This window comes from Staurois parvus, unplaced genomic scaffold, assembly GCF_062004578.1.
Source record: "Staurois parvus isolate SC_StPar_1 unplaced genomic scaffold, SC_StPar_1.0 ptg000195l, whole genome shotgun sequence".
NCBI lineage: Eukaryota > Metazoa > Chordata > Amphibia > Anura > Ranidae > Staurois > Staurois parvus.
The window spans coordinates 8553936-8576599 of NW_028317991.1; the positions used below are offsets into that span (position 1 = coordinate 8553936).

At 44.5% G+C, this 22664-nt stretch overlaps 1 protein-coding gene across 2 annotated transcripts in view; it reads right to left on the bottom strand.

Annotated features, from left to right (window-relative positions):
• The window catches only part of LOC149461689 (carbonyl reductase [NADPH] 1-like), a 33666-nt gene extending 15333 nt beyond the window's left edge, over positions 1-18333 (bottom strand). Inside the window, exon 1 of one of the 2 annotated variants that reach the window (XM_089677931.1) lies at positions 17942-18333. In XM_089677931.1, coding sequence (XP_089534057.1) covers positions 17942-18230 — 289 coding nt within the window. In that variant the 5' untranslated portion in view covers positions 18231-18333. Of the gene's footprint in view, positions 1-13772; positions 14193-17941 lie in introns of those variants that run through there. The other variant, XM_089677932.1, reaches the window with a different exon arrangement.
• Positions 18334-22664: the final 4331 nt, after the last annotated feature.

The following is a 22664-nucleotide window of genomic DNA, read 5'->3' on the forward strand; positions in this document are numbered from 1 at the left end:
TTCCTGTGTTTCTGTTCCTAGTACCTGAGATTGCCTTTGTTGCCGAACCTGCCTGACCCGGATTATCGTGATTCTCTCCTGCCCTGATCCCTGGCTTGTCTGAACATTCTTCTGCTTTCTCCTGTTTACCTGACCTCCTGTTGCTGAACCTGGCCTGTGACCCGTTTATCCTTTTGACTGCTGATCTGTACCGTCTGCCTCCGCTGTTACCGACCTGGCCTGTCTGACTACGTTACACGCTACCTCTTCACATCTGGCTCTCACTTGTACCTACCACTGGCAAATCCACCTCTACCACAGCTGGTTGAACTCGGGGGTCGCGACCTGGTCTCAGGCTGCTTCAAGTCCATCCCCACCATCAGGGGCTCTGGTGAAACAGCAGACTGGGGCTTAGATTCCGCGCCCTGAGGGATTCCGGCCTGTGGGTTGCTAGAGGCTACTGCCAGTCGGTCCTTAACACTGCCACTACATCTGCCGAATGGGATTTCACTGGTCTGATGTGAGTGATGTTTCTTCTGATAGTTGCTGCAGTTTTTCTTGCTTTTTTCTCATTTATTTTTTCGTGTATTATTTAATCATTAGCCGCCCGGCCAATGGCCGTTTGGCGGCTTCAAATGCGCTCCTGTATTCCGGGTGCACGCCATTTGGCGTGCTCCCGCACATGCGCAGTTTGCGCTAATGCAGAGCGGCGCAGCAGAGCGATCTGTCACCGGCCGTGCACCTCGGACACGGCCGATGACAGATCCGAATACCGACTCCCGTAGCTGGTACCATGTGACCTGCTGTGACCAATCACAGCAGGTCACATGATAGTTGTATACAATGGATGGCTTCATTCATGATGCCATCCATTGTATACTAGTGCCTAGCTGTGAATGGTCACAGCTAATCACATGCACATGTCATGTGATTAGCTGTGACCAAATCACAGCTAAGCACAAAAAAAAAAAAGAAAAGCTGAATGAATCGATTTCATTCAGCTAAATGCTTGCTTATAGCAAAGTAATTCTTTGCTATAAGCAAACAGTGTAAAAAAAAAAAAAAAATACTGATCACTTCCCCAAAGTAGTACAATGTTACTATGGTAACATTGTACTACTTTGGTCATAGTAAAATATGAAAAAGAAATCTTAAAAAAAATAAAAAAAAAATGTAATAAAAAATTAAATATAATAAAAAAATAAAAAAGAATATATATTTTTTTTTTTCATACTGTCACCAGTCAGTGTCCCTGTTCACCGCCATGCCAGTTATATGATGACGCTGTACTGCACTGGTGACAGTATGTAAAAAAAAAAAATAGTGAAAATAATTATGAAGTACGTTGGACTGTCTACTCTGCAAAAAGGGGTAATTTGGGGATATCTGTACTGTTCTGACATTCTTGGACCTCAAGAAATTAGATTGGCTGTCAGTACTTCAGAATTGATCAATATTCAGATCTATACCATAGTTTGTGAACTCTATAACTTTCCCACAAACTAAATAATACATCCTAATTTGGGTTATTTTCACCAAAGACATGTAGCAGAATACATCTTGGCCTAAATTTATGAAGAACAATTATTTATTTGTAAACTTTTATAACAGAAACAAAGAAAAATGTGGGTTTTTTTCAAAATTTTTGGTCTTTTTTTGTTAATTTAGCAAAAAATAAAAACCCCAGCGGTGATTAAATACCACCAAAAGAAAGCTCTAGTTGTGTGAAGAAAATGATAAAATTTTAGTTTGGGTACAGTGTTGTATGACCACGCAATTGTCATTCAAAGTGTGAGAGCGCTGAAACCTGAAAAATGGCCTGGGCAGGAAGGTGTAAAATCGCACGGTATTGAAACGGTTAAAAAAGATTTTTGCATACAGAATATACTTACACATTTAGCAAGCAATGTGCACTACAGTTCTTCAACATGCCCTAAATCTCTCTTGAACAACGGTCTGTACATTTTCTAAACCATCGCTCAGGTGGCTTTCTCTGGATTGGTATGACAGAGGTCAATGCCACCTCCACTAGGCCCATGTCACCTTAGTGATCCTGTAGCTGGTGAGCATTTACTGGGAGCTGGACCACTAGGCAGGATACAGTGGGGCAAGGAAACCCGCACTTGCTTGCATGTGTTGCTCCCTCTGTGCCTGGATGAGCAAGGCACTGTTCTATCGCTGGCAACTCACAAATGGAAAGACTTTTGCAACTGGCTCTTTAACATAAGCGGCACTCAAACGAATTGTGGCTCATCCACCTATCTTTGCCCCTCCCCCCCATATTCATCCACTTTTACCCCCCCCCAGCTACCTCATAACCAAGGCCTAATACAGGCTCCTGATTGATCAGGAGAACTTTGGTCAAATTACCAAAGCCAGTTGTAGGCACACAACTCTAAAAGGAAGTTGTTCAACATGCCATAAATCTCTCTTGAACAATGGTCTGTATATTTACCAAACTGTCGTTCAGGTGGATTGGTATGGCAGAGGTCAATGCCACCTCCACTAGGCCCATGTCACCTTAATGATCCTGTAGCTGGTGAGCATCTACTGGGAGCTGGACCATTAGGCAGTGGGGCAAGGAAACTCGCACTTGCTTGCATGTGTTGCTCCCTCTTTGCCTGGATGAGCAAGGCACTGCTCTCTTGCTGGCAACTCACCAAGAAGAAGACTTTACCAACTGGCTCTGTAAGTGCTCGTTTACATAAGCGGCACTCAAGCGTATTATGGGTCCTCCACCTATCTTTGCCCCCCATCCTCATTCACCTTTACCCCCCCCCCCCACCTCATAAACAAGGCCTAATACAGGTTCCTGCTTGATCAGGAGAACTTTGGTCAAATTACCAAAGCCAGCTGTAGGCACACAACCTATAGGAACCCTCCTCTGCTGGACTACCCCCTTTATAGAGCACAGTTTCGTATTTTACTGGTCCTTACCCAGATTAGATTATTGTAAAAAGAGGGTTTATATACTAAGTGAAGCCCTCCTCACCGGCCTACCCCAGTGCAGGCTCTCCCCGCTTCAGACCATCCTGAACTCAGCGGCTAGACTCATCCACCTCACCAGCCGCTCCACCTCTGCCACCCCCCTCTGCCTCTCCCTCCACTGGCTCCCTATTGCCCAACGCATCAAATTCAAACTACTCACTCTGACCTACAAAGCCATTCACAACACTGCCCCTAACTACCTCACCAACCTGATTCCCAGGTACCACCCTACCCGTACCCTTCGCTCTTCACAGGACCTCCTATCTTGCTCCCTGGTCTCCTCCTCCCACGCACGACTGCAAGACTTTTCCGGGTCCTCCCCCATCCTCTGGAACTCACTACCCCAATCCATCAGACTGTCACCTTCCCTCCTCACCTTCAGGCGCTCCCTGAAAATCCAGCTCTTCAGGGAAGCCTACCCCACCCTCACCTAACAGCCGTTCTCCTTCATTCCTCCTACCACTCCATCCCCCACAGCCACTTCTTCCTGTACCACTACCCCCTCCCTCCTAGATTGTAAACTCGAAAGAGTAGGGCCCTCGAACCCCTCGTGTGCTGTTTGTAGTTGCTGTACTGTTTCTTGTATTGTCCCCCCCTCTATTGTACAGCGCTGAGCAAACCCTTTGGCGCTATATAAACTCGATGTAATAATAATAATAAAGCAGGTTCACTTTGCAAAATAACTTTTTTTTTTAGCTTAGTGAAGGAGGTGAAGCTGTGTTCACTTCAAGCACTGAATCTGTTGGTTGAATTTGATAGACTATTGTCTTCTTTCAGCCTAACTATGTACAGTGGGGCAAAAAAGTATTTAGTCAGCTATCAATTGTGCAACTTCTCCCACTTCAAAAGATGAGAGAGGCCTGTAATTGGCATCATAGGTAGACCTCAACTATGAGAGACAAAATGAGAAAAAAAATCCAGACAATCACATTGGCTGATTTGGAAAGAATTTATTTGCAAATTATGGTGGAAAATAAGTATTTGGTCACCTACAAACAAGCAAGATTTCTGGCTCTCACAGACCTGTACCTTCTTCTTTAAGAGGCTCCTCTGTCCTGCACTCATTACCTGTATCAATGGCACCTGTTTGAACTTGTTATCAGTATAAAAAGACACCTGTCCACAACCTCAAACAGTCACACTCCAAACTCCACTATGGTGAAGACCAAAGAGCTGTTGAAGGACACCAGAAACAAAATTGTAGACCTGCACCAGGCTGGGAAGACTGAATCTGCAATAGGCAAGCAGCATTGTGTGAACAAATCAACTGTGGGAGCAATAATTAGAAAATGGAAGACATACAAGACCACTGATAATTTCCCTCGATCTGGGGCTCCATGCAAGCTCTCACCCCGTGGGGTCAAAATGATCACAAGAAAGGTGAGCAAAAATCCCAGGACCACACACGGGGCACCTAGTGAATGACCAGCAGAGAGCTGGGACCAACGTAACAAAGGCTACCATCAGTAACACACTACGCCGCCAGGGACTCAGATCCTGCAGTGCCAGACGTGTCCCCCTGCTTAAGCCAGTACATGTCCGGGCCCCTCTGAAGTTTGCTAGAGAGCATTTGGATGATCCAGAAGAGGATTGGGAGAATGTCATATGGTCAGATGAAACCAAAATAGAACTGTTTGGTAGAAACACAACTCGTCGCGTTTGGAGGAGAGAGAATGCCGAGTTGCATCCAAAGAACACCATACCTACTGTGAAGCATGGGTGTGGCAACATCATGCTTTGGGGCTGTTTCTCCGCAAAGGGACCAGGACGACTGATCCATGTACATGTCAAGGTCCTACCTTTTTACCAGAGGTTATGTTACTGCATGTGCTGGCATCCATCTTGGATCTCTGCAGAGCATGGTGGGAATGTTTTATGCCTTCAGGTCTCTGAAGTCCATCCCCCAGAGGGGTGTGGCTGATGACATATAAGCCTGTGTTCCGCACATGCTCTTTGCACTTGTGTCTTTGTGTTGCTGTTACTCTGTTCTAACTCTCGTGACTCTCCTGGAATCTGACTCGGCCTGTGACCTGACCATTCTGTGTGTTCTCCTTTGATCTGACCCTCCGTTGCTGAACCCGGCTCGTGACCTGTGATTCTCGTCTGCTGTCCTGTACCGTTTTTGTCTCGTTATTGTTGACCCGGCCTGTCTGACTACTCTATTGTCTTTACCACTAGCTACACGCCATTGGCGGCGGCCATTACCGCAGCGGGGGTGCCTCAGGGGCCGCGACCTGGTTCCTGGCTGCGTCAAGTCCATCCCCACCATCAGGGGCCCTGGTGAAGGGCAGCCTGGGACTTAGACTCCGCGCCCTGAGGGACTTCGGTCTGTGGGTGGTGGTTGTCGTCAGCCTGTGCGTTACATTGATATTAGGCCTGCCTGTCCGTTTCCCAGCTCCGGCCCTGGCAGTACAGGACAGAATGAATGGGGCCATGTATCGTGAGATTTTGAGTGCAAACCTCCTTCCATCAGCAAGGGCATTGAAGATGAAACGTGGCTGGGTCTTCCAACATGATAATGATCCCAAACATACCGCCCGGGCAATGAAGGAGTGGCTTCGTAAGAAGCATTTCAAGGTCCTGGAGTGGCCTAGCCAGTCTCCAGATCTCAACCTCATAGAAAACCTTTGGAGGGAGTTGAAAGTCCGTGTTGCCCAGCGACAGCCCCAAAACATCACTGCTCTAGAGGAGATCTGCATGGAGGAATGGGCCAACATACCAGCAACAGTGTGTGCCAACCTTGTGAAGACTTACAGGAAACGTTTGACCTCTGTCATTGCCAACAAAGGATATATAACAAAGTATTGAGATGAACTTTTGATATTGACCAAATACTTATTTTCCACCATAATTTGCAAATAAATTCTTTCCAAATCAGCCAATGTGATTGTCTGGATTTTTTTTCTTATTTTGTCTCTCATAGTTGAGGTCTACCTATGATGCCAATTACAGGCCTCTCTCATCTTTTTAAGTGGGAGAACTTGCACAATTGGTGGCTGACTAAATACTTTTTAGCCCCATTGTAACTATGTTCAAGAGAATTAAAGCCGACTGTGGCTAATGGTAAAGTGAACCCTTGCCAAGCCCAAAACTCCATTCCAATTCTCCCCTGAGGACTTTGGCATGAACGATGGACTCAGCTAGAAGATGTGGCTTTAAAAGGTAGTGGTGGTGTCAGGTGGGGTGGTGCCGAGCCAGGTGGGCATTGGCGATCCAAGAAGAATACCGCTTAAATGTAGTGTAACAGATTTGCTGCTTTCTATAATCAAATTTTGTGGCCCCGGATAAGCATCACTTCTATACACAATAAGAAGATTTAGGGCAATTCTTGCAGTCTCAGAATATTGCTTGCATTGCATTGGTCTACTTTCCTAGCATTCACTGAATGTTCAAGTTTTCTTTAAAACTGTCTCATTTGATTGCTTGCTCTACGTAGGAAACTTTACTAAACATTAAAGCAACATTTTTCTTGTAACTGTTGTAATATGCTTTGTTTTTAAAAGGCAGACTTGCAGTAAGCAAAGGCAATCTCCAAATACCCGCAGTTCAGTGGAGAATACCTTTAACCTGATTCTATTAATATGTGCCAGGAGTTAATGTGTTCCTAATGGAGAACTGGCACTTAGCCAGTGAAAAAAACATGGCAGGCTTGAGGTCTAAAAAGGCACTACACTGCCACTAAAGTAGCTGATTATTTACTATGTGAATCTGAGGAAGAACAATAAATCATTGCCGAATTCTAATATTCCTAAACCAAAATCTCGTCACTATAGGTATTGTATATGCAATACCTGGGGGCAGTACAGTGGCTAAATGGTTAGCACCTAAGCCTTGGCAGTACCAGTGTCGCTGGTTCAAATCCCAACCCTGGCACCACCTGCCTGGAGTTTGCATGTTCTCCCTGTAACTGGGTGGGTTTCCTCCGAGTACTCCGGTTTCCTCCCACACTCCAAAGACATGCTGGTAGGTTAATTGGCTCCTGTCTAAATTATCCCTAGTATGTATATGTATGAATGTGAGTTAGGGACCTTAGATTGTACGCCCCTTGAGGGTTAGGGACTGATGTGAATGTACAATATATATGTAAAGCGCTGCGTAAAGTGACAGTGCTATATAAGTACCTGAAATAAATAATTATACACTTTGCTTCCTGCAGTTCAATGGCCATTCCATACATTTTTATTAATTTTAGACATTTTGATCCTTTATCCAGGTAGTGGACACGTTATGAGGAGTAGCTACATTAATCGATTTTTTAAATTAATAGCCAATTCTTACATTTTTCTTTTTATGAACGTTTTATTAAGTATGCTTCATGTCTATATAATTTGATAAGGAATAGGTTTGGACATTTTTATTATCATTCTGTATATTGCTAATGATTATCAATGTACAGTATTATTTATTACATTATTAATTGTAATGTTTAACTGGTTTGGGCATGTCTTATTTAGTATATACATACATTGCTTTTATTATTTTAGCCCCCCACTTGTCCCGCTGCCCCTCTCCCGTGACACTTCCCCCTCCTGTCCTACTGCCCCCACCGGTCCCGCTGCCCCCCTCCCATGACACTTCCCCCTCCTGTCCTACTGCTCCCACCGGTCCCGCTACCCCCCTCCCATGACACTTCCCCCTCCTGTCCTACTGCCCCCACCGGTCCCACTACCCCCCTCCCATGACACTTCCCCCTCCTGTCCTACTGCCCCCACTGGTCCCGCTGCCCCCCTCCCATGACACTTCCCCCTCCTGTCCTACTGCCCCCACCGGTCCCGCTGCCCCCCTCCCATGACACTTCCCCCTACTGTCCAGCTGCCCCCCTCCTGTGAGGTGGCTCCCTTCCTGTCACGCTGCGCGCCGACCAGGTTCCTAACTTTTTTAGTTGGATCTTAGATACAAAGCAAATTTGTCAAGCCCTGCACTAGGCAGCCTCAAGCTGCACCAGTCCAGTGCTTTCTTCCATTCAAACTTGATACCTGCAGTTTATTGGCAGAACTCTAAGATGTAAGGGTTTAGGGCAGCCTTTCACAACCTTTTTACTCTGTTGGAACCCTTGAAATAACATGTTGGTCTTGGGGAACTCCTGGTTCAGAGGGAAGAATGCTCCTCACATTGGCAAATTGTGGGAAAAATGCTCCCCTTACAGCGGTGATCAGAATGCAACCCTTACAGACAGCTAAAAACAACATTGGTGTCATACTGTGGCAGCACAGGGGCTAAATGGTTAGCACTTCCGCCTGGCAGGACTAGGGTCATTGGTTCAAATCCCCACCACGGCACTACCTGCCTGGAGTTTGCATGTGCTCCCTGTGCCTGCGTGGGTTTTCTCCAGGTACTCCGGTTTCCTTCCACACTCCAAAGACATGCTGGTAGGTTAATTGGATCCTGTCTAAATTGGCCCAAGTATGTGTATGAATGAATGCGAGTTAGGGACCTTAGATTGTACACCCCTTGAGGGTTAGGGACTGATATGAATGTACAATATATAAATATATATGTAAAGCGCTGCGTAAATTGACAGCACTATATAAGTACCTGAAATAAAGTATTATTATTATTATACAGTATTTATAAAGCACCAATAGTTCGCTCAGCGCTGTACATTACAAAGGGAGACAGAACATGTGACAGAACAATACCAATACAATACAAAACATGAGGGGATTGAGGGCCCTGCTCTTTCAAGCTTACAATCTAGGAGGGAGGGGATGGTGGCACAGGAGGAGATAGCTGTGGGGGATGGAGTGGTAGGGAGAGTGGAGGAGGTCGGCAAGTTAGCAGGGGGTGGGGTAGGCTTCCCTGAAGAGGTGGGTTTTCAGGGTGCGCCTAAAGGAGAGGAGAGTAGGTGATAATCTGATGGGTTGGGGCAGGGAGTTCCAGAGGATGGGTGACACCCTGGAGAAGTCCTGGAGGCGGGCATTGGAGGAGGAGACCAGGGAACTAGAGAGAAGGAGGTCTTGTGAGGAGCGGAGTGTGCGTGCTGGGCGGTACTTGGGTATTAGGTCAGTGATATAGTATGGGGCAGTATGGTGGACAGCTTTGTACGTCAGTGTTAGGATTTTGAATTTGATAAATAAATAAAAAAAACTGCTGGCTCTGCCAAGTGGTGTTGACCAGGAATGGGAGGTCAGTCAGCCAAAGCTCAAGGAACCCCAAGCAACCTCTAAAGTAACCTTAGGGTTCCACAAAACCCTTGTTGAGAATGGCTGGTTTATAGGATCCTGAGAGGTGTCACAACTTACTTTCTGGCTAATATAAAACAGATTAATCCCTCCACAGGATCTGGATTAGCAGAGCATACAGTCTAATGGCAGTTCTATATGAATGCACACCATACAGATTACAATTGTCCATTCTGGTTTTAAAGGTTCGTTTTGGCATGGATAATCCAGGGCTGCTTGTCATTGGTTCAGGTTGTGGGTGGTTTTGGAACTTATCCCAGCATAGGATGGTCCAATCCTTTTTGCATTCACTGGGTATGTTTAAATTTAAATGCGCTTCATGAGGGTCTGGAAAAACTGTGAGCTAGCAGGAGGGTGGAGGCTCTAGATGTGGATTCGGAGGACATGTGGGGATACCCTATGCAAAAATTGGTCTCAGCAAAATCAGACTAATCCAATTGAAGATACTCCATAGAGTCTATATCACACCTTAAAGACTGCATAGGATTTACCCAAATTTCCCAGTCATGTTCTGGTGCTGTCCGGTCGACCTACATACATGTTATTTGGCTGTGCCCAATGGTCCAATCCTTTTGGAAGAATGTCTGAGTGTACACATAGACCAGGGTGGATAAAAATCAATAAAAAAAATCCGATTTTTTTTTTTTTTTTATTTTATTTAAATCGGATTTTTTGGAATAAAATGCTTTTTGAAGAAAATATATTACCATCCAAAGGTTATTCCATCATGAAATAAAGATTAGTTTTTTAATTATGTAGAATAAGGCTGTATATGTTTAATTTTTTTGGTAAATAAATTCCATGAAATAAAATTTATTTATTTAAATCAAGCCTTACTGACTAGTGATTTAAATCAAATCCACCCTGACATAAACACATACATAATCACATTCCTGTTCAAATCGCATGCTAATCTCTGTGGTGCAATTTTTATTGATGCAAATTGCACCGCAAAGTATAGGTTTTCGGTATTGGGAGCATTTTCAGGAGTATGAGTACTCGTGAAAGTACTCGGTATCAGCACAAATACCAGTATTGGTGCATCCTTAGTTTTAGGGGTCGTGTATAAGGGTTATGGAAGGGCCCAATTCTAAAGCAGTGGAATGGCCATGGGTTTAAAAAAATAAAAAAAGCCCACACACACACAAAAAAACAAAAAAAAAAAAACAAAACACAACAACAACAAAGCACTGCACGTTTATGAAGCACTGCAAGGCCTGAGCACTATTCAAATGAAATGAAAAAGAAAGAAAATCCAGCAGCAGTGTTGGAACAAAGTCCTCTGGCACCAAAGGCGGCAATGCCAAAGTGTACCCCTCCTTCCCCACAAGCTAAGTTAGGTAAAGCTTACACATCTACATGTACAGCTGAACGGGGTGGTGGGAAGTGTTCTGACACGTTTAAACCACTGCGATTTAGTCATAATGCACAAGGTAAAACAGTGCCAGGTTTCCATTAATGTTACCAAAGTTCATTCTTCTATCCGTTTTGTTCCATTTATAAAAGGCACTAAGCAAAGTTCCTGCTAAAAACCTTTTTAATTTGGCACTACAAAAAAATGAAATAAGTCCACCTGCAAAAAGGAAAAAAACTAAACAAAAAAAAAACTTTAAAATAAAAAAAAAAAAAAACTTAAAAAAAAAAATTGAGGGAGTGAACAAACACTAATAATGAATTAAAAATATATAGGATGAAACCAGCCTATATCCCCACGCTCAAGAAATGATGAAAATATTGGTATGCAAAACACTCTCAGAGGAAGTCGGTTATGACGTAACACGTCAGGGCGTGACCATCCGTGACGTCAGCACGCACGCCGGGACCACATGGTAAGAATTCCTAGGTTTCCTAGATTGTAAGCTTGAAAGAGCAGGGCCCTCGAACCCCTCGTGTATTGTACTGTTACTGTATTGTCTCATGTACCGTCCCCCCACTTTATTGTACAGCGCTGAGCAAACCTATTGGTGCTATATAAACACTATATAATAATAATAATAATAATAATAGGAACACGTGATTGTTGTTTTAGGATCTTAGTTACCAGTGTGCGGTGAGACTGTCACTAGCTGCTGTGGTCGGCGGCCATTTTATTGGAAGTATATATACAATGTGCATTACTATGCTACTCAATGTGAGTGCTTTTCTTAAGGGGGGTTTTCTATGGCAATAAATTATTGTTTTTACGGTATCACGCTATGTGGCTGTTTTATTTTGCCCACATATGGAATTGATATTTCTCAATCTGAATGAAGAGATTGGAGTATGAGATACAAATAATCAATTGATTGGAGATTGTTTTGGGCTGCTGGCTGATTATCAAGTTTGAGATTTCACAACCATTCATTATTAAAACGATCCTGAATACGGCTGCCAGACTCATTCACCTTTCCAACCTCTCCTATTACGCCACCCCCCTCTGCCAATCCCTCCACTGGCTTCCGAATGTGCAACGGATCAAATTCAAAATCCTAACACTGACGTACAAAGCTGTCCACCATACTGCCCCGAACTACATCACTGACCTAATATCCAAGTACCACCCAACACGCACACTCCGCTCCTCACAAGACCTCCTTCTCTCTAGTTCCCTAGTCTCCTCCTCCCATGCCCGCCTCCAGGACTTCTCCAGGGTGTCACCCATCCTCTGGAACTCCCTGCCCCAACCCATCAGATTATCACCTACTCTCCTCTCCTTTAGGCGCACCCTGAAAACCCATCTCTTCAGGGAAGCCTACCCCACCCCCTGCTAACTTGCCGACCTCCTCCACTCTCCCTACCACTCTATCCCCCACAGCTATCTCCTCCTGTGCCACCATCCCCTCCCTCCTAGATTGTAAGCTCGAAAGAGCAGGGCCCTCGATCCCCTCATGTTTTGCATTGTATTGGTATTGTTCTGTCACATGTTCTGTCCCCCTTTGTAATGTACAGCGCTGAGCGAACCATTGGCGCTTTATAAATACTGTATAATAATAATAATAATAATAATAAAGGAGATTGATTGAATTCTTACTGATTTTCCGCTTCTGGTGAGTGTTGAATCTAATGGGGTGTTAATCACTGCAGGATTGCTTGGATGGTGGATCACTTTATCTTAAAGAGACACTTACCACTGGAATGAATTGAACTTTTCACATTATTTTAGTTTATAATTTTTTTTTTTTGGTGGACGTTTTTTCTTTCCTTTATCCTTTTATACCAATTGGACATTTGCTCAGCGCTTTACAATATAACAAGAGACAATACAGCAACAATACAGTTCAATACAAGAGGGTTAGGAGGACCTAATCCTTGGAGCTTACAATCTAGCATAAAAGATACAAGCACAACATTTCTTGTACAAAGCACTTTGATAAAATTAGCAAATATTAAAAATTACCCCCTCCCAAAAAAAAACAAAAAACAAAAAAACACCCACATCATTTTTATTTGCAACTTTCAGCTGATCTGGTGACATTCTGTGACACAACACGTGAGCACCATTCAGTCCTGGAGTAGCTAACGTGCACCCCCTAGGGGGCGTTAAAATGACTGGCTGAATGGCAGAATGATGGCAGTGTCCCTCTGTTCAAGGGGTTGCAGTAAGTCGGGAATACTGCTTGAGTGCGGAATGTGCAAGTAGAGATTAGCAATTTTTAAAAAAATTTTCTACTTTAAGAATTAATTGGGTAACTTTTTTCTTTTCAAGAAAACAGAGCTGTCACATTGACACTCAGCCCTGCAGAGTACACAGGAAGCATTAGGTTCCAATTGCCAAAAAACAATAAATTGGAAACGTTTGAGGACAGAAATACAGAAAGTACCATTACGGACTATGTTATAAAGCTGCAGGCCCCAGGCAGATCATCCTGACCCTGGATTTAACCACATGCCACCCAGCCACTGTATAAATACGGCGGCAGGGCGGCATGGCTGGGCAAAAGCACATTTTAAAACGTGTGTTTTGTAAACAGGTAGAGGGCGCGCGCGAGGCGCGCCGCCGCCCTACCTGTCCCGCCGATCACAGCCACGGATGTCAGTCGCCAGGTCACAGCTGGTTGTTACCGGCTATGTCCCGGCGATCATCGCTGACAGAGCATAGCTGCAGTAGCTGTGCTTTCTGTCAGTTCCCTGACAGCTCCAGGACACGCTGATCGGGACAGAAGAGTTTCTCTCTCCTGATCAGCGGTGTTCCCTGCAGTACACAACTCCGCCCCCTAGTAAAACACTCCCCTCACACAGTTAACCCTTTCCCTGAAAAATAAACTTAACCCCTTCCTCCCCAGTGCCATTAGTACAGTGTCAGTGTTTTTTGTTTTGCACTGATCACTGTATTGGTGTCACTGGGGATGTCAGTGACCCCAAGTCAGTACCCCCCAATGTCAGAATGTCCGCCGCAGTCCCACAATAAGTCGCTGATCGCCGCCATAAGTCACTGATCGCCGCCATAAGTCACTGATCGCCGCCATTATTAGTATAAAAAAAAAAAAACGTAAAAATCCCAGTATCTTTCTCACCATTTGTAAACGCTATAACTTTCACGTAAACCAATTAATTTACACGTATTGGGTTTTTTTTTTTTTAGCAAAGACATGTCGCAGAATGCATTTTGGCAGAAATTTATGACTAAATCCATGCAGGACTTACCTGGGAATGCAATGCCGGCATTATTGACCAGCACATCCAGCCCCCCGTACTTGTCCTTCATGAAGTCCCGCAGAGCCCGGATGCTGTTCAGGTCATTGATGTCCAGCTGATGGAAGAGTGCAGACAATCCTTCCTTTTCCTTCAGATCCTGAACAGCTTCTTCTCCAAAATTATTGTTCCTGGCTGTCAGATAGACATCCCCCTCGAACTGCTTACACAGAGCTCTGACTATGGCCAGGCCTATCCCTTTATTGCCTCCTGTGACCACTGCCACCCGCACTCCAGACATATCAGCAGTCAATGGGTGCAGTCCTTAAGGCGGTATATAGTCTATGACAATGTGATATCTTCTGCCAGGGGCTGATACTGGCAGAGAAGCTCTATGATTGCCCAGCTCCACCCAGCAAAACAATTATGCACTCAGCCAAAAAATAGATGGGCGTCTGCAAACGGCTTCTGTCTCTGTTAGCATTCTGTTTCTGTCATCTAGTGGTAACAAGTAGAACTACTGGAAGTCATTGAGAGAACATAGTTACATAGTTAGTCTGGCTGAAAAAAAGACAAAAGTCCATCCAGTTCAACCATAAAAAAAAAAAATAATCCTATACCCACAGTTGATCCAGAGGTAGGCAAAAACACCCAGCAAAGCATGATCCAATTTGCTCCTGCAAAAATTCCTTCCTGATCCCCCGACACTGGTGAAAAAAAACACATTATGCCAGCCCCCTGGTTAACTCCACCTCCAACTGTCATGCTTTAGTTTTGTGAGCAAGAAGTATAGAAGGCAAACAACAGAGGGATATGCCCCTCAGAAACAAAATTTTACAGTAAATACAAATATCTTATATTCTTTATCATCCATTGAGAGACACAGAAAGTAGACTATCTTCTACTAATGGGTTGTCCAAAATGAGGGGCATGAAACAGAAACAAAGAGACCCAGCAACATAGAAATCAGACCACGCATAGTATGGCAGAAACCAACATTGGAAAGGAATGCTGGATGGATAAAGGCCAACCTAAAGAGAGGCCATGACTAAGGAGGGGACACGGAGACCGAACGTGTGTTACAGACCATTACTGAAATCATAAGGTGGGCAAAAAACTATACCTAGACCTAGAGCAATGGACCTAAAAGGCTAAGTTCACTTTTATGTTTTCTACATTCCAGCTGCCCTATGTACTGTACCAATTTACCATTAATGTACCTCTGTTGCAGAAAAATGAAAGCTACCTTTGATTTTGAGAACAAGGCCTTACCTTAGCCCTTGCTGAATTTGTTAGAGAGCTTCATCACTTGCTGATATGTAGAGTTAGGACAGAAAAACCAGCAAACCCTGGTTCACACAGAATGCGACTTAGAAATTGTGCGACTTCACTTGTACAGCACTACCCCCTTAGGAGTTGCTGAGCATTTGGGTCCCCGTATAGTCCTGCACAGCCAGGCAACATGCATTTTCATGAACTTGCATCAAGGAGTCAGTAACCAGTCCTTGAGCTTGTTTTTTTTGTTTCTATTAAAAGGTGTTAATAATTTGGATGGGGTAAGGGATGTATGGGATGCCAATAGAACAGAGAAACAGAGGACAACCTCCTGGAACTATTTAAAAGTCGTCAAAGCAACACAGTCTCTTTTGAAGAGCTAGCCAGCATCTCCTGTAGTACCACAGCAGACCCCAGATAAATCCTCTTCCTTACCCAGTTGTCTGGAGGAATCTCCGAGTAGGGGATCCGGAGTCTGCCATAAATCAAGTGAAACAGTCCTGGGTGGCAGGCTAATCCAGCTCCCCACTAAGAGTGCCTCCTTCCCCTTTCTGGCCCAGGGGGGTGCAGGTTTACTCACTCAGTCCTTCTCCTGTGCAGCTTGTGGGTTAGTGGCTGCTATCAGGCCTTCTAGCTGGGCCGCTCCTTCCCTGTTACACAGGTGGTCCTTGCTCTGGGGGCCGGTGAAGGTCTGAGCTTTCCTTCTTCCAAGCTCCATCACCTGTAGGTGAGCCCCTCTCCATCCTGGCCCCCTCCCAGGGTTCTGCCTTCAGCCTCACATCCTCTCTGCCTTCCACCTGAACGCTCCTGCTGCTGAGCAGGCTCTCTCACTTTTAAGGGCTGTCCTGGCCCCTTGCTAAGCCTCCTGTTGGGGATTGGCCAGGATCCCTCAAAAGTACAGATCAGCCACTCCCCAGATCCACCCACTGCTTCTAGACTTTTCTCCAAAGTTCTAGAGCAGGGGGAAATTCCAGAGGGCTGGTCTGCAGAGCCTCTAAGCTATGACCATAATTTGACCCCTGCTAGCTATCACACTCAGGCTGCTATTCAGCCCACTCAGCTCACTAACAAAAAGGAGTCTAGCTCCCCCAAGCTGACTAGAAGGGTGCTACACTTGGAATCTCAGAAATGTCAAAGTTGCATGTCAATGTGACTTCAGGTGCAACTTTGCAGATATCTGTGTGACTTAATGCACAGATATCTATGCAAGTTGCACCTGAAATCGGGAAAAGTACTGCAGGAACTACTTTTCAAATCTGTAAAATCACACCGATTAGAACTTTTTAAAAATGTTTTTGTCTCTTTTTTCACCCAGAGATCTGGACAGTAACACATCTCCTAATTTAGAGCACCCATCACTCCAGCTAACACTTTCTAAGCAGTTACAGCAACAGTTTTGTTTTCCTTTTTGGATAAAGGTTTTACATAAACAAATAAAAGCTCATTGTAAGCACCCCTCAGTGTTAATTGGTTTACCTCAACCCTCCAACTACTACATCTGCAGGACAGCTTGTTTTGTTGAAAAACAACAGATTTACTGGCTGGTTCACCAGGTGAAAATTGGTAAGCTGCAATACAATAAATGTTTGCTTTTGGGTTTAAGGCTGGCCATACACTATACAATTTTCTACCCAATTTCCTTTAGAGTTACCTTCAACTGTGTAGTGCAGGGGCCTGTCTAATTGGATACAACAAAGTGTTGTTTGAGTTTGACCTCCTATTATATGGTTTTTGGTAAATCTAAAGCAAAAATCTCAAGAAAATTGTATAATCTATGGCCAGCCTAATACTGCTTAATTACATTGTATGTCACATTTATCCCTGCCCAATGATATTCATCCCTTCTATTCATGGGGGGGGGGGTTATTCACTAAAACTGGTGCAGCTGTGCATGGCAGCCGTACGCTATACTATTTTCTGTTCAATTTCCTTTAGATTTATCTTCAACTGTGTAGTGCAACAGCCCGCCTAATTGGATACAATTGAAAGTGTTGTTAAGGTTTGACCTCCTATTATATGGTTTTTGGTAAATCTAAAGAAAATTGTATAATGTATGGCCAGCCTAACTTCAGCTTGTTCAATTAAGCCTTGACAATAAGGCTCCATGCACTCGGGACATTTTGATAACACTGGTAACCTTAGCTGTGTAAAGTCATGTTAAAAACGTGAGTTTTCCAGCTTCTTTTAGCGTTTTTGCATTAGCATTTGGTGGTGTTTTGCCGTGTTTGCATTTTCATTCGTTTGCATTAGCCGCGTTTTTCAGCATTAGAGCGTTTTTGCAGCTAAAAAAAAACTCCTCTAGAAACCCACTAGTCCTGGGGTTTCTTTTCCAGCCAAAAAACCGTTGATTCCAGTCTATGTGTGTATGGACACATAGGAGAACACGCCGGGGATGGACACACATAGGAGAACACGCCGGGGATGGACACACATAGGAGAACACGCCGGGGATGGACACACATAGGAGAACACGCCGGGGATGGACACACATAGGAGAACACGCCGGGGATGGACACGTAGGAGAACACGCCGGGGATGGACACGTAGGAGAACATGCTGGGGGGTTTACTGGATGTAGAAGGAAATTTCTATAGTCAAAAGCAGCCACTGTAAGAACGTCACTGTAACAACCTGGAAGCTGATTGGTTTCCAAGCAGAGCTGCACCATACTCTCTGGTTTTAGTAAATCCCCCCAGGGGCGGACTGACAACTCATGGGGCCCCCGGGCAATAGGGGATCATGGGGCCCGTGTCCTTGCCCAAACTCCAAAAAGCCTATGAAAAAGGTACCAGGGGCATCTCATGGGGCCCCCTACTGACCCCGGGCCCTCGGGCAGTGCCTGAGTTTCCAAATGGTCAGTCCGCCCCTGAATCCCCCCCATGGTGTCAGATCCATGCAGGACTCACCTTTGAATGCAATGCCGGCATTATTGATCAGCACATCCAGCCCTCCGTACTTGTCCTTCATGAAGTCCCGCAGAGCCCGGATGCTGTTCAGGTCATTGATGTCCAGCTGGTGGAATAACGGGGACAATCCTTCCTTCTCCTTCAGCTCCTGCACAGCTTTTGCTCCCAGCTGAGTGTTCCTGGCTGTCAGATAGACATCCCCCTGGAACTGCTTACACAGAGCTCTGACTATGGCCAGGCCTATCCCTTTATTGCCTCCTGTGACCACTGCCACCCGCACTCCAGACATACTGACAGTCACTGGGTGCAAGAGATGCTAGCTTCTGCCAGGGGCTGATGTTGGAGGGGAACCTCTGATTGCTTAGCTCCTCCCAGCAGAACAAGCATGCACCCAGCCAGACACTAGAGGCAGGCCTGCACCTGGCAGCTTCTGTCCCCCAATAGCAGCTTGCTCCTGCCATCTAGTGGAGACAAAGAGAACTGCTACACGTCATGGCAAGGACCAGTTTAAGGCTGGCCATACACTATACAATTTTCTGACAATTTTCTGTCCAATTTCTTCCTAATTTCTTTTAGATTTACCTTCAACTATGTAGTGCAAGTGTTTGGCTAACTGGATACAATTGAAAGTGTCGTTTAGATTTATTATTATTATTTATTTCAGGTACTTATATAGCGCCATCAATTTTCTCAGCGCTTTACATATATATTGTACATTCACATCAGTCCCTAACCCTCAAGGGGCGTAAAATCTAAGGTACCTAACTCTAAAACCGATCTCTTCAGGGAAGCCTATCCCGCCCTCTGCTAATACTGGAATCCTCTACTCTTCCCCCACAGTTATTACCTTTTGTACCACTAACCCCTCCCTCCTAGATTGTAAGCTCCAAGGATCAGGCCCTCAAATCCCTCTTGTATTGAACTGTATTGTTGCTGTATTGTCTCGTGTTATTTTGTAAAGTGCTGAGCAAAATGTTGGCGCTATATAAATCCTGTATAATAATAACTCACATTCATACATACACATACCAGGGCCAATATAGACAGGAGCCAATTAACCTACCAGCATGTCTTTGGAGTACCCAGAGGAAACCCACACAGGCACAGGGAGAACATGCAAACTCCAGGCAGGTGGTGCCGTGGCTGGGATTTGAACCGATGACCCTAGTACTGCCAGGCGGAAGTGCTAACCGCTTAGCCACTGTGCTGCCCATAGGTTTGCCCTCATATTATATTTTTTTTGGTAAATCCAAAGCAAAAATCTCAAGAAAATTGTATAATGTATGGTTAGCCTAAATCTACTGCAAGATGAAAATATACCATTTACATTTGTTTCGTAGCGATGCATTCCCACCCCCCCCCCCGGCTTTTCTGTTGAAACCAATGGAAACACATCAAAACGCATGTCAACAAACATTATTTTGTGCTGTTGCTTGTTTTCAATGAGCATTGCAATGCACTGTATTTGATGTTAACAGAAGTCATAATGCGCATTGACGTGCGTCATGATACATTAAACTTTACGTGTGTTGTGACATGTAGCTGTGTATCCTGTTATGTGTTGAGATGCGTTTTTGGTATGTCTTGTATGATTTCAATGGAAAATGGCATCATGCAAAGATGTGATTCAGCCTAAGGGTCCTTTCTCACGGGCGGTCCGTTTTTTTCACCAGTTTAGTCATGTTTTTTCCAAGAAAAGACAGATCAGTTCACATCAGTTTTTTCATCCATTTTTTTACATATGTCTTGATGTGTTTCCATTGGTGTCAACAGAAAAGCCATTGGGGAGGGAATGCATAGCTACAAATCCAATGTAAGTGGAATTTTTTCATCTTGCAGTAGTTTTAAACCAGTCCTTGCCATGACTTCTAGTAATGCAAAAACGAACCGCATGTCCGTTTACATCCATTTTTCGTACATTCACTTGCATCCGTTTTTCGGCCATTCTTTTCTTCTTTTTTTTTCATGGAAGAACAATAGGGTTTTCTTCCATTCAAAAAAACGGATGTTAATGGATACGGACATTAATGGATGTAAACAGATAGTCATCCGTTTACATCCGCTAGTCCATAGAAATACAAGGGTGTCCATATTTCATCCATAAACGGACAGATGAAAAATGGACATACGGAACGCCCGCGTGAAAGGGGCCCTAGACTAGTTTCACATCTCTGCAATGTGACAATCAAGACGCACTGATGTGCACTTTACATGCATGACTGTGTGTTGCATTAAGGCAACCCATATATTTGAATGGGCTGCCCAACGCAGAGAAATATCACCAAAGAAGTTCATGTACTTAAAAAATGAGCACACCACAATGCATGGAATACATTTTGGGGTGCTGAAACGCAAGGTGCAGTGGGGTGCCATTAGAAATGAATGTCACCGCAGCACACCTACAATTAAAGCATGCATTTTTACATAGCTCCTAACTGTCCCAGATTTCAAGGGAATGTCCCTCATTTGGAACAAAATTCTGCCTTCCTCCTCATTTGGTCTGATCTATATATGAGGGGTCTTCAAGTCATACCAGGACTTTTGAGTTTATATAATTAAAATAACAAATTGCAAGGAGTGTAAACTGCATTTATTTTTCAACATACTCCCCTTCTACAGTTATACACTTATCCCAGTTTTTAAAAGAGAAGTATCCCCCCCCCATTATACTTACGTAGGTGGATGAAGCATCAGTCCAGTGCTTCATCTGTCCCCCCGGCAGCTCTAAGGATCACATGACCCCTAATCCTTGAGTTCTCCTCTCCGCTCTGAGAAGACAATGGGACTATCATTCAATGGGGACACTAGTTCCAGTGAAAACTAGGAATTCCCTTACTTTTACGGATTTTCTCTCACTTCCTGTTGTGGTCATGGGACAGGAAGTGAAGGGAATTGTCATCAGTGGGACAGAGATGGCAAAAAAAAAAAAGAAATTGACAGGGGTTATGACCCTCCCTATCCAAAATAAAAAATAAAGTTTTGCCATTAGTTGTACTTTAAAATAGATATAGAAACTAAATAAGCGAACCTTGCAAATTAAAGCCGAGCTCTAGTTCCATCTGCCTTCCCTCTCTGCCAATCCCTCCACTGGCTTCCCATTGCCCAACGAATAAAATTCAAAACATTAACAATAAGATATAAAACCATTTATAACTCTGCCCCAAATTACATCACCAATCTTGTCTCCAAATATCACCCAAACCATCCTCTCTGCTCCTTCCACAACCTCCTGCTCTCTAGCTCCCTTGTCTCCTCCTCCCATGCTTGTCTCCAGGACTTCTCCAGAGCCTTCCCCATCCTCTGGAACTCTCTACCACAATCTATCCGACTATCGCCTACTCTGCCCACTTTTAGGCAATCTCTGAAAACATATCTCTTCAGGGAAGCCTATCCCACCTTCAGCTAATAATGGAATCTTCTATTCCTTCTACCAGTCCATCCCCCACAGTTATTACCTTTTATACCACCAACCCCTCCCTCTTAGATTGTAAGCTCCCAGGATCAGGCCCTCCTAACCCTCTTGTATTGAACTGTATTGTTGCTGTATTGTCTCTCTTTATATTGTAAAGCGCTGAGCAAACTGTTGGTGCTGTATAAATCCTGTATAATAATAATAATAATAATCTGCAAAAAACAGACAAAAACTGTAGCTGCTGACTTTTAAAAAAACAGCCACTCACCTGTCCCACCAACCAGCAGTGTGTTTACAGCAGCCAGGTTCACCGGCTTCCCCTCTCCCTCCCACCGACATCTTAAGTGTGACAGTTTGCAGCTTCACCAGCTTCACAGCCGGGCGCCCAATGTGGGGGGGAGACAACTTCCGCTTCCTATCACCTAGGAGGTTGGTACCTTGGGATACCCCCCCCCCGCTCCCCAATTCTTCACAGGTCGCAATTGAAAGAGCCAGGGACCTTAAAGCATAACTTCCCCTTTGGGTTGGAGCTCCACTTTAAGTCCCCATTCACACGTTTTGTATCTTACAGGTCTATTCTGGTGTAAATGAGGTACATGAGTTAATTTTGAAGCAGATTTTTGTCCCTTTGACTTCAATGGCAGCTTGCAAAAAAATAAAAAAAACCTGTTATGCATATTTTTCAGATGCTCCCATAATATTCAGATAGACAAAAATGTGCTCTACTGCTAATTACTTGGGGGACTGGAAACTGGGGCTCTGGCCCGCATGCCTTTAGGCCAGAACAATAATCTATGGATACAATGAAGCTGGCTACCCGGAGCAGGGGCGGACTGACAACTCATGGGGCCCCCGGGCAATAGGGGATCATGGGGCCCCTGTGTCTTTGCCCAAACTCAAAAAAGCCTATGAAAAAGGTACCAGGGGCATCTCATGGGGTCCCCTACTGACCCCGGGCCCTCGGGCAGTGCCCGAGTTTCCAAATGGTCAGTCCGCCCCTGACCCAGAGTCATCTATCGCAACGCGTTTCAGTGTGTCATCCATTGAATTGCATTTCAGCCAGAGCCTTACTCATAGCATGCTGTAGCAAGCATTGCAGAATACTGTACATAACAATAGTCGAAGCTGCACATTTGTATCAGTATTATATTTGTTGTTGTTCTATTTCAATTGCAGGTCAATGAGAGAAAAGCTCCGGGAAAATGGCCGCCTCCTTCACTGAGGACACTCTGAGTAGAAGCAGAAGTTTGGCGTTGTTTCTAGTGTCAGTGATGTCATGACTGAGCAACCAATAGATAGCGGCGCTTAGAG